The sequence below is a fragment of the Scardinius erythrophthalmus genome (genome assembly GCF_964197995.2).
Source record: "Scardinius erythrophthalmus genome assembly, chromosome: 4".
Lineage (NCBI taxonomy): Eukaryota > Metazoa > Chordata > Actinopteri > Cypriniformes > Leuciscidae > Scardinius > Scardinius erythrophthalmus.
Genome location: NC_138224.1, coordinates 51,762,073 through 51,778,168, shown reverse-complemented (window position 1 = coordinate 51,778,168; position 16,096 = coordinate 51,762,073). Strand labels below are relative to the sequence as shown.

At 39.5% G+C, this 16,096-nt stretch overlaps 1 protein-coding gene across 1 annotated transcript in view; it reads left to right on the top strand.

Annotated features, from left to right (window-relative positions):
* LOC308689342 (NACHT, LRR and PYD domains-containing protein 3-like) overlaps window positions 1-16,096 on the top strand; it is a 95,259-nt gene that overhangs the window by 19,698 nt on the left and 59,465 nt on the right. The window contains exons 4-6 of the mRNA XM_081362992.1: window positions 10,204-10,377; window positions 10,485-10,658; window positions 11,854-12,027. Coding sequence (XP_081219118.1) covers window positions 10,204-10,377; window positions 10,485-10,658; window positions 11,854-12,027 — 522 coding nt within the window. The remainder of the gene's footprint in view (window positions 1-10,203; window positions 10,378-10,484; window positions 10,659-11,853; window positions 12,028-16,096) is intronic.

Below are 16,096 nucleotides of genomic sequence, written 5' to 3'. Positions count from 1 at the left end.
CACACACTAGAAACGCGTGTCTTTTTGTGTGTAACTTACAGACACTATTGCGATTAGAACAAAGCAAATAGAACTGACCTATTTCTCAGCTGGATCCGTTGCTCCTCGAAATAATACTTCCAAGCACTTCTGAGGTAAATTTTCCAGGATTATTATTACTTAGATAGATGTGTGTTATCCAGCTGATTGTGGGTGTTCAGGTTTGCGTGGATCGCCTCAGATTATTTGCGTTTGAATAACGCGCGCTCTCCGTAATTAAGAGATCAAAGTCAACAGAGTATTTTGAAACTTGTTTGCACTTAAGAAAAAAAGCGAGCAGTGCGATTGTCGATCCCAGGGGGTTAAAAAATAGATTTTCGCCAAAAATCCTCTTTGGCTCCGCAGCTGCCATGGTAAACAACATTAGCCTACCGGTGACTGAATTCTCACGTGCGAGTCAAGAGCGAAGTGATTGACATGACCAAGCTACCATAGCTATGGCTTGGATTCATTAGCAAACATTGCCCCCCTGTGGTATTTGCATGTTACTATCACAAGCATAATGTTGTGGCCTGCCCAGAAAAACGTTGTATCTAATAATAGCCCCGGCCACTATTAGAGACCGGCCTTTATTTACCTCCGCCAACAGCGAGACCGGCCAATGTTAGAGACCCGGCCACTAATGGAATACAGGCCACTATTAGAGGATTTACGGTAATATAATTCCCAGACTACTACTATGATATTCCTGGCTTGTTCTTTTTATGTTGTCACATTTCTTTATGCACAGATAAACTATATGCAACATATACAATAATACCAAATACAAAAAAATGAAACTTTTATTCTTGTAAGACATTTCAATATCGCTAGTTTATGAATTTTGTATGATAAAGACATGTAGTTTAGGCTAATTATGTATGAATGCTGTTGGCACATACTTACTTAGGCTACAACATTTCCAGTGCCTCCTCCGCCTCTTGAAATCCCACATAGACACCAGTCTCTGAGGGATATTTTCTTCTAATGGCACCAACCACACATGATGGCAATGGTTTACGATTTCTTCTACCCAAAGTGTCTCCCTTCAGGGCCCACTCCAATACTATGTGGTAGGACACCAACCTGTATTGACTAAGAGTACAGAAAACGTTGTATGAATAACTTAGCTAAGCTACAAGTCAACAGGTGATCATGAAAGGTTATTTCAAATGTGCTATGTCAGTTGACGTGCGCATATTTTGTGTATTGACACACTGTATGCAATGGCAATACTACAATTTCATTGAACTATGAATGATCATTATAACAAAATCACTTACTTGGTGGACAGCTGACCATTAGGTTCACTCGGCATGGGGCGTTTCTTCCAGTTGATCTTGTCACATTGGGGAAAAAAAACGACAACTGCCGGGTGTATTAGGGCAGAGAAATCTTCCGTGGAAGTGACGCAAATATTTTGATTGTCATCAGCCCTTGACATTGATGGCAATACCCGGTCCCATTCGTTACAACAAAGACACTTGGTTTCTGTGGGCATAGGTTGGCATGTTCCACATTTACACCACCAGTCCGTGTTCGTTCTGATTCTCCCTTCGACATCAATCTGTTCGGCATCTGGTCTTACAGCTTCCAAAGTTTGTAACTCCTCGTCTGTGTATTCTGGCTCAAACCTATATGGTTCTGGATCTTGGTTTGATACACAGTAAAATTCCTCTGAGTCTGACAATTCCTCAAAGTCAGCCATGATCATGAGTCACGTCTAGCTAGTTAGTCACGTTTGTTTTGTTTACGGAACCATCAACAGAACAGGGCGTCTCGTGTGCTGCGCTGATCACTCCGCCCAAGTAGCCACTCCGCCCAAGTAACGCTACCTGTGCTCCTACGCCGAGTGAGAATATAGTTCCCAGTATTTATACGATTAAAAATGGTCTCTGTCTCATATAGCCTTGTTTTTTGTACACGCTGTGACTATACAGATCACAACATGTAAATAGGAAAATGTTTGCATTATTTTGTCACTTATTGGGATTACTATGCTACCACTATCCATTTACATCCAGTCTTTGTGCTAAGCTAGGCTAGCGGTGGGTGCGTCAAATAACACTTACAGAACGCACAGAAATGAAAAAGGTATGTAAGGACTTATCTAACTCTGGGGGATACTGTGAATAAGCTAAAGTCCCAAAAAGTCGGAGTGTTCCTTTAAGGCCATCCTGCATCCGAGACCCAGCTATGTGTCTTAAGTGCAATTTAACATGGCTAGGTCCATGGTCCTGCAAGCATTTCATCCTCCACCACATGTGTCGGCAGAAGAGAAGAGGTTCCTTGCTCTGCCAGTCAGAGTTCCGAGTATTACCTTGAGAGGTCCTCTTCTTGGAGGAGGTCGGACTTACTGTAGTGTGTTTCGGGTCACCTAATGAGGGGCTCCCGGCTAAACAAACCATAAGTAGGCCTACAAGGTGCGCAATTTGCCTTCACCTTTGGCCGTAAGGGCTCATTCTACTAGAGGCATGGTGTCCTCTAGAGCCCTCCTCTCGGAAGTGCCCCTCCAGGAGATCTGTGAGGCAGCTGGTTGGGCTACCCCACACACTTTTATCAGGTTTTTTAGTCTGCACCTTCCTAGTACACCTGGCGCACATGTGCTCTCGTCCTAGCTGGGTGCCTGAGATCAGTTTCACTCTAGGGCAGGCCTTTTCTCGGTGCGTGGCCTAGTGGGCATTCATTCCCCAAAGAGTCGTTTTCAACGACGCAGTGCGTGTTCCCTCGAAAGGGAACGTCTCGGGTTATGACTATAACCCTTGTTCCCTGAGAAGGGAACGAGACTCTGCGTCGTCCTGCCACGCCCCTCAATGCCTGAGAGCGGCTTGCTTCATCGCTAGGCTAATGTGTGTTTGTGCCAGCGTCACTTTTATGCATCCGGTTATGCCGTCACGTTACGTCATGACGCAACACCAATCAGGATTGGAATAGTTTCATTCATACTTCAGAGGCGCACGCTAAGGGAGCGTCCCCAAAGAGTCGTTTTCAACGACGCAGTGTCTCGTTCCCTTCTCAGGGAACAAGGGTTATAGTCATAACCCGAGACGTTTTCTACCCTGGTTTTGAGCCTAGCTCCTGAAACGCTCGGTTTGTATGGGCGTGCCGCATTGAAGACTTGGAAGTAAACGCCCACTGCTGTGATTGGATTACAGTTTTGCATATTATATTGAGCTTCATGTAATGCTTGAATCGCTGGGCGGGGCTAAACAGGCAGTGTTGAAGTAGGCGTTGCTCTTCTTCTGCGGAGGCGGGGTTTGATACCCTTTGACCTCATAGATCCCCACTTTGAAAAACCTGTCGTCACTGTGCCTGGTGTCAATAAAAGCTTTTATTGGACTAACAAGGAAGTTTTCAGTTCTGAAACTTACAGGATATTCTTATAGTATGATGACCTCTTATATGTCAAAAGTTCAAGGAAAATTATATTTCTCAGTTCATCACCCCTTTAACATTAACTGTATCCGGAAAGAGAGCAGAGAATGTGACCGATTTAGCACTCTGACAAACACTCCTGTTAAAATCACGGAAGCTGACGACACTGCGACATGAATCTCTTACATCGAATCTGCACTTTGTTGTTTATGACGGGAGAATTCACGCGCACTGAACAAAACTCTTCATTTCAGTGATGACTATTCTGAATGCCTCTGATTGGCCAATCACATTCAACAGAAAGGCGTGTGATTGGTTATAATGCTCAACGCTGCAAAACGAAATCTGTCTGAATGCCATAGTCGGATGGATCGAATTAATGTTAAGTAGGCCTTTTAAAGTTTGTGTAACTAATACTATCACTTTCTGTGTTTATTTATTTTCCCAAAACTTTTCCAGGCCTGGAAACTGTTATTTTAAAATTCCATGACTTTTCCAGGTGTTTCATGACCGTACAAACCCTGTATTTAAGATATCTCATCTAATTATGATCATAATTTTTAAAGCGCATTTACCAAAATTCATCATGAAAGATCAAGTCTTATTGTAAAATACATGATTGATGTTTGCTTCAGCATTGGATACTGATATACACTACTGTTCAAAAGTTGTTGATCAGTAAGATTTATGTTTTTAAAAGTAGTATCTTCTGCTCACCAAGGCTGCATTTATTTGATTAAAAATACAACAACAAAAACAGTAATATTGGGAAATATTACAATTTAAATCAGCTGTTTTCTATGTAAATATATAGTTAAGTGTAATTTATTCATGTGATCAAAGCTGAATTTTCAGCATCATTACTCCAGTTTTCAGTGTCACATGATCCTTCAGAAATCACTCTAATATGATGATTTGATGATCAAGAAACATTTCTCATTATTATCAATGTTGAAAACAGTTATTTACATTTATTATAAATGCTGTTCAAAAGATGCTGTTTTCTACATTGATTATAATAATGAATGTTTTTTGAGCATCAAACCCGCATATTAAAGTGATATCTGAAGGATCATGTGACATGGAAGACTGGAGTAATGATGCTGAAAACACTAAATTAATGCTTTGAATGAATGCACAAATTATGGTTTGATCACAGGAATAAATTTTAAAAATATATTAAAATAGAAAAACTGTTATTTAACATTTTCATAATATTTCACAATATTAGTTTTTTTTTTTTTTTTTTTTTTTTTTTTTTTTTTATCAAATGAATGCAGCCTTGGTGAGCAGAAAAGACTTCTTTTAAAAACGTTAAAAATCTTACAGATCCAAAACTTTTGAACAGCAGTGTATTTTTAGGCAAACTTATTGCTGCACTTTGTCATTTTGCAGGCATGCGCATCTTTAAATGTGAAAAGTGTGTTACAGATCACATCAAATAATGATCCGCTTTGCACTCGTGTAAATAGATACTTTAATGTCTGTATTACTATATAAAATATTTGTGTCTAATACTATTTTATTTAGCCTATAGGCCTATTTTCCTATTTTATAGATTTTTTTTTTCTTTCTTTCTTTTTACAGTGACAGCATTATTTGCAGTTAATTTATCAGACACTGATAATTATGTTAATTCTATTTTTAAAATGCAACGTACTGTAATAATCTATAAGCATATTTAACAATCGGTCGAAGACGAATAATTGCAAATTGCAATTTGGTCTGGCCTGTAGATACAGTAGGCTATGTTGTTCCATGCGCCATCTGATGGATATTCTGTGAACACATTTATTTTAATTCAAAAAAATGTGCTGACAGGATTCAGCAGCATTTGGCATGAATGAATTGCGGCATGCTGTGGGAAAAAAACAATAAAATTACCCCCAACCGGTCTCTGCAATATCGGTCTCTGCAAGTACCAAAAACAAAAGTATCGGTATCGGACTCGATCTGGAAAAAGTGGTATCGGTGCATCCCTACGTAAAACATTACTGACTGCATTTAATTGAAGACATTTTTACATATTTCTGTGTGTATTTGTCCATTTAAGCGCACACCCGAAGCCCAAAGTAGCCTATATTTTTCTCCGTGTTTTGCTCTGTTTTGGATTGTGTGCACAGAAAGCCGCCTGGGGAACAGCATCTCGTTCACAGGTCAATACACTTAACTTTACACTACTTTTAGTATAAAGTACATCTGGAAGAAGACTGTGTATGACAGTCACGTTACACGATTTGACTGATTTGGATGTTACGTAGGAAGAGCGACAGCTCACTGCTTTAAAGGAAATGGTGTTTTCATAATCGTTCAAAGCCAAAATCAAAAATGAAAATTCTATTAATCGCGGAGCCTTAGTCATGAAATCATCTTTGAGAGCTAGGGGGCCACTGGTGGTTCGGGCAACTTGCGTACTTGGACCGGCTCTGGATATGTCATTGTCATGGTTAAAATTAAAATCCCCCTGGTAAGTGGATGTTTAATCATCCTCTGGCGAGATGTTGAGAGATTTAATGTCTTATTTTATATTCAGTTGATTTCATCTTAGGCTGTGTAGCTGTAAGTCAGTTGTAGTGTGTACAGTGGACACATATGAACACTGAACACTGTTCATTTTACTCTGGGGATTTTGCTATGTGTGCTTCAGATTATAGGCAAGGCAAGTTTATTTATATAGCACATTTCATACACAATGGTAATTCAAAGTGCTTTACATAGAAGACATTAAAATAATCAAAAGAAATAAGAATAATTAAAACAGTTTAGAATAAGAAATAAAATACAGTACAGTACAGTACAAACAGTCGGACGAACAGTGGCACAGTGCTCATTCATTAAATGCACAGCTAAACAGAAGTGTTTTGAGTCTGGATTTGAATGTGATACTGTAGGAGCACATCTGATCTCTTCTCAATTCAATTCAATTCAATTCAATTCAATCAACTTTATTGATCCCATAAAGGGCAATTAGTTAAGAGCAGCATGTATACAACAGTACATAACACAAACCACACACATTATTCGCAACATACAACCATCGGCAAATATGTACACTTTTTTTCTTCCTTTTCCCCTTCCCTTCTCTAAAAAAACTAAATAATAAAAAAAAAAAACAAAAAAAAAACAAGGAGCCCTAAACAGAGTTTAAGAGTTTGATCGCAGAAGGAATGAAAGATTTGGAATGACGGTTCGTCTTACACACAGGAAGCGCATAACGATGCCCAGAAGGCAACAGAGAAAATTCACCTGCCAAAGCATGTCCCGGAGAGGCGAGGATACTCACTGCCTTTCGAACTATTTGTTGGTTACAAAAGACATTGAGGTCTCTCTGTTTCACTCCAATAATTTTTGAACAGGTTTTTACAATGTTGTTCAGGCTATTCCTGTCTTTAACAGTCAAGTTGTGGAACCAGCAGATAGAAGAAAAACTTAAGAGACTCTCAATAAAAGACTGATAAAACCTACACAGGATGACCGGTGTGACAGAGAAAGAGTTTAATTTGCGGAGGAGGTAAATTCTCTGTTGCCCCTGCTTCACAATGGCAGCGCTGTTTACATCAAACTTAAGATGGTCATCAAAAACAGTGCCCAAGTATTTATATGATGAAACAATTTCCACCTTTACATTGTGTATGATGCTCTCAGAAGCAGTATCTCTATTTCGCCCAAAGTCAATAATTAATTCTTTGGTTTTAGATACATTTAAATCAAGGCAATGTTTATCACACCATGAGATAAAGTCTGTCAGAGCATTCCCATGGTCAGATACTGGACCTTGGAGCAGTGACAACAATGCAGTATCATCGGAAAATTTCACCAAATAGCTGTTCTCCTGGGCGCTTCTGCAGCCATTTGTGTACATAATAAAAAAGAGGGGTGAAAGGACACACCCTTGAGGTAATCCTATAGATAGCAGTAAGGGGTCTGATAAATGGCCATTTACAAATACCCTCTGCTCTCTAACAGTTAAAAAGTCTAAAGTCCATAAGACAAGTTGGTGAGGCAAGTTAAAATCACACAGCAGCTTGTCTATTAAAATATGTGGCTGCACTGTATTAAAAGCTGAAGAAAAGTCTGCAAACAGAAGCCTGGCATGGGATTTTGGTTTGTCTAAATGCTTATATAGACTATTCAAAATAAAAAGCTTTGCATCCTCTACTCCCCTCCCCGCTCGATACGCAAATTGCAGGGGGTCCAGTCTACCCTCTACAGACGATAGCACCAAGTTTTTAACGATTTTTTCAAATACCTTCATAGTTAGTGACGTTAAAGCAACAGGCCTAAAATCATTTAGTTGCCCTGGTTTGCTAATCTTTTTAGGAACTGGGATCACTTTGGAAGATTTCCAAAGAGTGGGAACCACACTGCTCTCCAGTGACATCTGAAAGATGTGCTGGAGGACACTGCTCAGCTGATCGGCACAATAGCGCAGTGTCCGCCCACAGACAAGATCAGGTCCAGGGGCCTTCCTTATATTGACCTTACTCAGCTGGTCCCTGACACACTCTTGACTGATGGCGACAACATTTTGAGACCCTAAAGATTCCCCCAAGCAAGAAATATTTTTAAAAAGGTCATATTTCTCAAAGCGAAAGTAGAAATTGTTAAAAGCATTCGGGAGATCAGCATCATTTATCCCCTTAATTGTTATAGGTTTCCTGCTGTCTCCGTTTCCCTGAGTAACTGAGGACATTGCTTTAATTCCCCTCCAAGCTGCACGAAGGTCCCCACTACTATACTTGTGCTCCATCCTATCCTTATACATAATTTTAGCTTTCCTTATCCCATTTCTTACTTCTCTATTTATTTATTTATTTTCCTGATTACTCCCTGTATAAAAAATGTGTTTCTTTTTATTCAGAACACTTTTTAGTTCTTTAGTAACCCATGGTTTGTTGTTAGGGAATATTGTGATATTTTTACATGGAATATTACTGTCAACACAAAAAGATATATAAGATGACACAGTTTGTGTAAGTTCATTTAAGTCAGTGCAGGAACTATAAAACATGTCCCAGTCTGTGCATTCAAAACATGCTTGTAAGCTGGCAATGCTATCTTCAGTCCAGCATTTCACCGTCTTAACAATCTTCTCCTGTCGCTTACAGATGGATTTGTAAGTAGGTAACAGGAGGACGCTATTATGGTAAGATGCACCAAAGGCAGGCTTGGGCATGGACTTAAAAGCACCGGGCACTGAGCCGAGGCACAAGTCAATGGTAGTGTTTTTCATAGTTGTTGCACAGGTGATATACTGCTCATATGTTTTTAGTGTCTTATGTATCTGGCAGTGGTTAAAGTCTCCCATAACAAATTTTGGAGCATCAGATGAGAGGGCATCAAGTCTGTTGGTCACTTCTGCTATTAAGTGAGCAGCTGAGGTAGCATTTGCGCGCGGATGTATATACACCAGGGTGAAGAAAAGCTGGGGAAACTCCCTTGGAAGATAAAAAGGGCGAAGAGAGATAGATAGCAGCTCGAGATCAGGAGTACAAATTTCCTCCCGAACGATGACGGTGTTACAGTACCTCTCATTGATGTAGAAGCAGATTCCTCCCCCGGTGGATTTGTTTGTTATCACAGGTGACCTGTCCATGCACACAGGGCACCCGAAGCCGCTAATGCGTAGATCCTCATTCCTGTCCGCCTCTCCCAGCCATGTCTCAGTGAAAGCCAGCAGGCATGTGTCTCTAAAATCATGCTTACACCTAGCGTAAGCCTCTAGTTCATCAACTTTATTCCGTATGGACTGTACATTGGAGAGAAGAATGGTGGGGAGTGGAGGGAGCCGGCATCTATCAGCCAACCCACATCTCCTTAGTCGGCATTGGACACCCCCTCTCCTACCTCTCTTTCTCCGGTGATTTTTGGGAGCTTTATATATATCCTCAGTTGCCGCACCATCTTTGCGGCGAACCAGATATGGACTATTGTCACTAACCGCAGGTGCAAATGGACGGAGTTCGAGCAGTAGCTCAAGAGAGTAGATAATTCTGTGACCAGCTCCGCCGACGTCATCATTTCCCCAGGTAAAACGATTAAGAATTGTAATAAAAAATGTCAAATAGACACAATTCATGGCTCCAGATTAACAAGGGAAAAAGAAAAGGGTTTAAAAAGTGCTCGCTGACATAGGGACGCACATAGAAAAACAACAATCAAGCGTTCAGCATTCACGCTGCTCACGGGTCGCACAGTAGCTTGAGCGCCCCGGAAGTGACTTCTGGAAGCTGGTTCCAGCATAATAGCTAAAAGCGGACTTGCCATGCTTAGAGTGAACCCTTGGTATTTCTAGCTGATGTGATCCTAATGATCTGAGTGATCTGTTAGGTTTATATTCAGTGAGCATATCTGCAATGTATTGAGGTCCTAGGCCATTGAGTGATATATATATATATATACCAGTAATAATACTTCAATTAAATCAATCCTAAAGGGAGCCAGTGTAAAGACCTGAGTACTGGTCTGATGTGCTCATATGTTGTGGTTCTGCTTGGCGTTCTGTATGAGCTGACACTGTCTTAGGGTCTTTTTGGGAAGGCCAGTGAGAAGTCCATTACTATAATCCACCCTGCTGGTGATGAAAGCATGAACAAGTTTCTCTAAACCAAGGGTTCTCAACTCAGGCCCTCAAGATCCACTTTTCTAGCAATCCAGATGACCTTGATTAGCTTGTTCAGGTGTATTTGATAAGGGTTTGAGCTAAACTCTGCCAGAAAGTGGATCTCAAGGGCCTGAGTTGAGAACCCCTGTTATAAACCCTACATGAATAACACATTAATATTGCAGTTTGTTTTGTTCTCCACACAGATTACATAGCTGTGATCTCACTGTTAAAACTTGTGAGAGTGTGTCAACAGTTCTTCAATCCTCAAACACCGCCCTGAGAGAGCTGGACCTGAGTAACAATGACCTGCAGGATTCTGGAGTAAAGCTTCTTTCTGATGGACTGAAGAGTACAAACTGTCAGCTGCAGACACTGAGGTCTGAATTAAAATACTAACATTTTATTTTATTTTGCATTAATTATGTAAAAATAACTCTGCTAAGTTTTATTCTGTATGCAATTACATTGTGCTTTTCTTGTTCAGGTGTCCCATGTGTAATTTCACTGCTCAGTCTTGTGAGAGTTTGTCTTCAGTTCTTCAATCCTCAAACACCGCCCTGAGAGAGCTGGACCTGAGTAACAATGACCTGCAGGATTCTGGAGTGAAGCTTCTTTGTGATGGAATGAAGAGTCCAAACTGTCAGCTACAGATACTGAGGTAAATGGTTTTCCTTGAAACAATTCATATAAAATATATTATCACAACAAATAATGATTACATTTTGTCAACAAATCTGCTCTCAATGGAATGCCAGAACAAGAGACAAAAACAACATTTGCAGGGTTGTAATTGATCATTTCCATCATTATGGACATGACATTTGCAATCAAAAAATAATGCATTCAATACCAATATTCATCACCACACCAATTAACATCATCTCTGGGGCTTGACCTTGCTACCTGCATTCTGGTGCAAAAATCTTACTTTAACATCAATCCCATCAATGATTCCTCGCATCAAAATCCCCAGTAATGTACACTGCTCAGTGTTTATATATCCACATTCAGAGTGTTAAAAAAGTAACACTGAAGCAGTGTAAAAGTTAATAAGATAATTAAGGTGAGAGAAATTAAAAATGTCACTTCAGGGTTTCACCCCTATACCTAAACTCACTACGTAGGTGCCCTTTACTGCTCCCTGCTGGTGGAGCGACCTGCCTAAAGCCAGGTTTACACTGTAAGATCTTGGCCACTATTTTTGTCAGAAAGGGAGTCGTAGACCCAATTGCAAGAAGGCAGTTTATTGACAGACAGGACAGCGGAAAAAACTCAGAAAGAACAGTCAATGCTCTGGACTCAAAGCAGCGATCCAAAGGAGAGAGAGATGAAGAGACAGGAATCAAACACAGCATGGTAACTCAGACCGGACAGCTGGTTGAAAAAACTCAAGGATGATCGCCGCGCTGCTTGGAAGCACAGATGAATTGCAGGAATGACTCCGCTAGGAACTCAGATACAGGAACTAGGTGAGAGAACAAAACAAGAGTGATGAACCGACACCATGCATATCTCACCCCAGCTAGATATAGGCAGCTGAATAGCTGCAGCTGAATGACTGATTTGAGTGATCAGCTGGTTACTAAGCAACAAACAAGCCACCACACACACAGACCCAACACCTACAAACACACCCGACAAATATGCAAAATGAACACACGGATCTATGAACCGTGACAATTTGGCTGTCAGAGACAAATTTTGAGAACCCTTGAAAAGATTCCTCTGCTCCTAAATCCTATAATCTACAGAAAATACAACTGAAAATACAAACAACGCAGGTCATTGTGTGAAAGAGGCTGATTTGAATGGCAAACTAATGTCATGTGGACTATTGTTGTGTCTGTCTATAGATTGTCTGGCTGTATGGTGACAGAGGAAGGCTGTGGTTATGTGTCTTCAGCTCTGAGTTCAAACCCCTCACACCTGAGAGAGCTGGATCTGAGCTACAATCACCCAGGAGATTCAGGAGTCAAGTTGCTCTCTGAAAAACTGGAGGATACAAACTACAGACTGGAAAAATTCAAGTTTGTATAGCATGAAGAGTTTTGATTAAACAACTCCAAAAACAGCATTACAATATTCACTTATTACAAACCAGTTACACTTTATTATAGCTTACATTACTACATTTCATAAAGTTCTTATTGAGATTGAATCTCATTGAGTTCTTATTAGCTCTAGTTACACCACGGGGCTGTTGAATGCTTCATTCTGATTGGTTGATGAACATTCTAAGGTGTGCAATTATTTTCAGTAAACGCACAGGAAAAGTAGTTCTTCCAGAAAGACTCAGGAGGCAAGAGAACAACCTGGTGGTGGTGGGGAGGATGGGGGTGAACTTGAAGTAGAAGGCAACTTGGGTGCGTGAGATAGCCTCGATAGGCCTAATGGAGAAAGCAGCCAAGTAGGCTGTGAAGTAAATAAGTAAGGGAAACTACCACCAAAACCAGAGTTTGTATAGATAGTATAATTGCCTAAGGAGGTTTTATAGGCAAGGTTTATGATATGCGGTGAACTTACCTCACTCTTGTTAGTAACAAAGTTATCTTTAGTGTTAGCAAAAAAGGATGTGAGTAATGTATAATGTGGTTTAGTTTGGAGAGTCGCGTAAGTCTGATGTGCATTGACCGCATCTGATGACCCTTAACTCGTGGAGTTAGATTATTCCCAGCATGGGGTAGAATTGGAAATTAAAGCTATTTTTTTTAAGCGTATGAAAAACTTCACCACCAGTAGCTTGAATTAGGAACATACTTTTGAAGCTACATGATAAAGCTTGCTGAGCATTCCTGATGGTTTGCTTTATGGGAAAAGAGAAATATGATATGCAAAACAAAACATAAATGAATACCAAGCAAAATTGTAAGCTTAACCCTCTGGGCTCTAAGGTGTTTTTGGGGCCCTTGGGATGTTTTGACATGCCCTGACATTTGTGCTTTTTTCAGTTATTTATAAACATGATAATGGCAAAGGTGTAAATTCACTCTATATAGCACAAACAGGGCTACCATAATATGTGATCAACATGCATGTATATGTTTGAATTTTTAAGAGAATAATGTTTATGCGTGGTTATTGGAAAAAATACAAATGAAAGTTGCTGAAATTAGACCACAAAACTCATACTAAATATGTGTCAATTAGACTTTTGACTAATGGATGTTGTCGCTTCGAGTTCTGGCTTCAAAATTATGTGAAAATATCTTGCTTTATCGTTCACATAAAACAATACATTGATTTAAATTGTGTAAAACAGGTTTTGCTTGGAAAGCCAATATGCGAGGGGGGCGTGAACGAGGAGTGGTTTACACCTGAGAATACAATGTCCCACCCACTCTGCATAATGAGCCATTCATTCAGGTGTGACACTGACTGAGCCACAATGCAAGGACAAAAGATATATTTAGAAGAAGACCATTTAAGATTTTTCTTACATCTATCTTGTAAATATGTTTAGCTATTTTATTAAAAAAGGTTACAATTACAACAATAATTACAATTTCAACAATATTTCAAGTGTACTCTTTCTTTGTAAAAAAAAAAGATTATAGGCCTATCATATGTATTCATTAGTTTGAATATAGCAACATTGGAACAGCTAACATCTTAGTTGATGACTTTATTTTTGATAAAAATAGTATTTTATATATATATATATATATATATATATATATATATATATATATATATATATATATATATATATATATATATAACATATGAGCAGAAATTGCTAAACAAAAGCTTATTTGATGTGGCAGTATATTCTACAGTAAAAACTGTACCCAAATCTAGTCAACAAAATGTTGTCTTTCATATTTCGCCTGACTGTAACGTTTTTATGAAATATTAGGGCATATAAATGTTAATTTGCAGTTTAATACGTTGCTTATACAAATAGCCTACATTTTATTTCAACATATTTCAGTCGATTTTTACTCATCTCAGTATAGCAATACAGTTTGCTAAAACATCATCATTCATTCACACACAGAAATGCGTTTAAAATTTAAACTGTCTTTTTGCGAGCTGTGGTAAACATTCATTCACACACAGAAACGCGATTCACTTGAGAAGGAAAAAAAACTTACTACAGTATTCTTCAGCTCAGTCGGATCCTTGCTCCTCGAAATACCCACATTTCTGAGGTACATTTTCCATTATTATTATTCCTCACAGCGCTGCGAGATGGTGTAAACAAGTAATGATCTGAATAAACTTGTTAAATAATTAAATAATTAGATGAGATGAGAACGACTGACATCTCACTCTTTTCTTACAGATTACATGAACTGAGAATATTTGTTTTTTATATAAATTACTTCATTTAAAAGAAGAGAATTCAAGCTTCATGCCTGTGTGTCTGTATGTCTGTTTGACTGAGTATTCGCTGAGTTATGGTTCATTTTCGGACGTGTTTCAGAATGGACTACACTGACAGAGAGAAGGCAGATTTCACTTCGTGTTTATTTTTCTTTATTTGGCAAAAAGCACAACACTTTGTTTTTATTGTGAGTATACACAAAAATAATACACATTTAACTGAATCGATTGATGTATGAAACTTGTTTGTAATATCAAAGTCAATAGAGCAAAATGAATCTCTTTTGAACTGATAAAAAAAAAGCGAGCCTATCGCGCCAGCACGATTGCCGACCTCAGGGGGTTAAAGGGTTGGTGTTGCTACACCTTTAGTGATATAATGTCTGGCTGGATTTATTAGATGACTAAAAGAAGCATTGACGGGTGGTGTTGAATCCGAGTTGCCGCTGGACAGAGATGTCTGCAAGCCTAAAGCGAAAAAGAGCAAGCGCGTCAGCAATTTCGTTAGAGTGTCCGGAAATATGGACAGCTTTAATAATAAAACTATGAATAATCGACTGCCGAATAATTCGAAGGCAAGGCTGCTTTGTTGTCGCAAAACATGGTGATACAAGTCAAAGCCAGACCCAGAATCCGCTGGCTACCGCGATGGGATTTAATTCATAGAAGTGGAAGAAATGGAGCCTGAATTTAGGGTAGAAAATTGATCTGGCCATCATACGGCAAAGCATAGCCCTTGAAAAATCCCCCAAAGCCAATAGAGGAAGTGCCATCAGTAAAAAGATCCAAAGCTACAAATAATTCAGGAATGTCATTATAGAAAAAAGATATGCCGTTCCAGCTGTGAAGCAGGTTGTTCCAGAAACTGAGATCGGGCAGGCCCCCCTTATCTTTGACATAGTATCGCTAAATCGTGACATATTATGCCACTTTTTACAAGATGTAATATAGTTCTATGGTGTCCCATAATGTGTCTGTGAAATTTCAGCTCAAAATACACCCCAGAACATTTATTATAGCTTGTCAAATTTGCCCCTTTTTGGGTGTGACTAAAACTCCCCGTTTTTTGTGTGTGTCCCTTTAAATGCAATTGAGCTGCTGCTCCCCACCTCCGTTCAGAAGAGGGCCTATCCTTTACACGAGGTTCAGATAAACCGGCAATAACGAAACACAGGAATAATTTTACTAATCCAAAATCTCAGAAAAACCAGTAGCGGAGTGCAGCCTTACAGAGAGACTCAGGAGGAGGTTGCACTTTTAGACGTACCTGGACGTTTCTGAATAGTTACTGGATACATTTTTGTTGCATTGATTAATCTCATGGACTTGCATGTACCGTCATGTTTAACTTTTACACAAGTTGACACAGTTCCCTAAGGTCTTTTTAGGACAGCTGATTTTAATTTTTTTTTTTTTCTCTTTCTTTGGGTCAAATAGTGTTCTGTGCTCGTCTGTGCAGCAACGACAGAACAGTTTGCATGCTATGCTCGAAATTTTGTCATTGCGTTAGAACTGGTTACACAGTTGTCACTTGCAAAAAGTCTGTGACGTCACCCGTAGTTTTCTGAAGAGCATTTTTTGAAAGCCCAAAGTCGGCGGAGCTGGTCGTCACCATCTTGGTAGCGCATCACTGCCAGATAAACGAAAATGGGCAAAAAGGCAGGTTTAGCTGAGGTGATGTGACTCTAACTGATATCAGACAAAAGCTTGTTCGGCTGTGCAGACCGATCGGTGGCTGACTTGAGCAGTGCATGCCGGTTAGAAATTTTG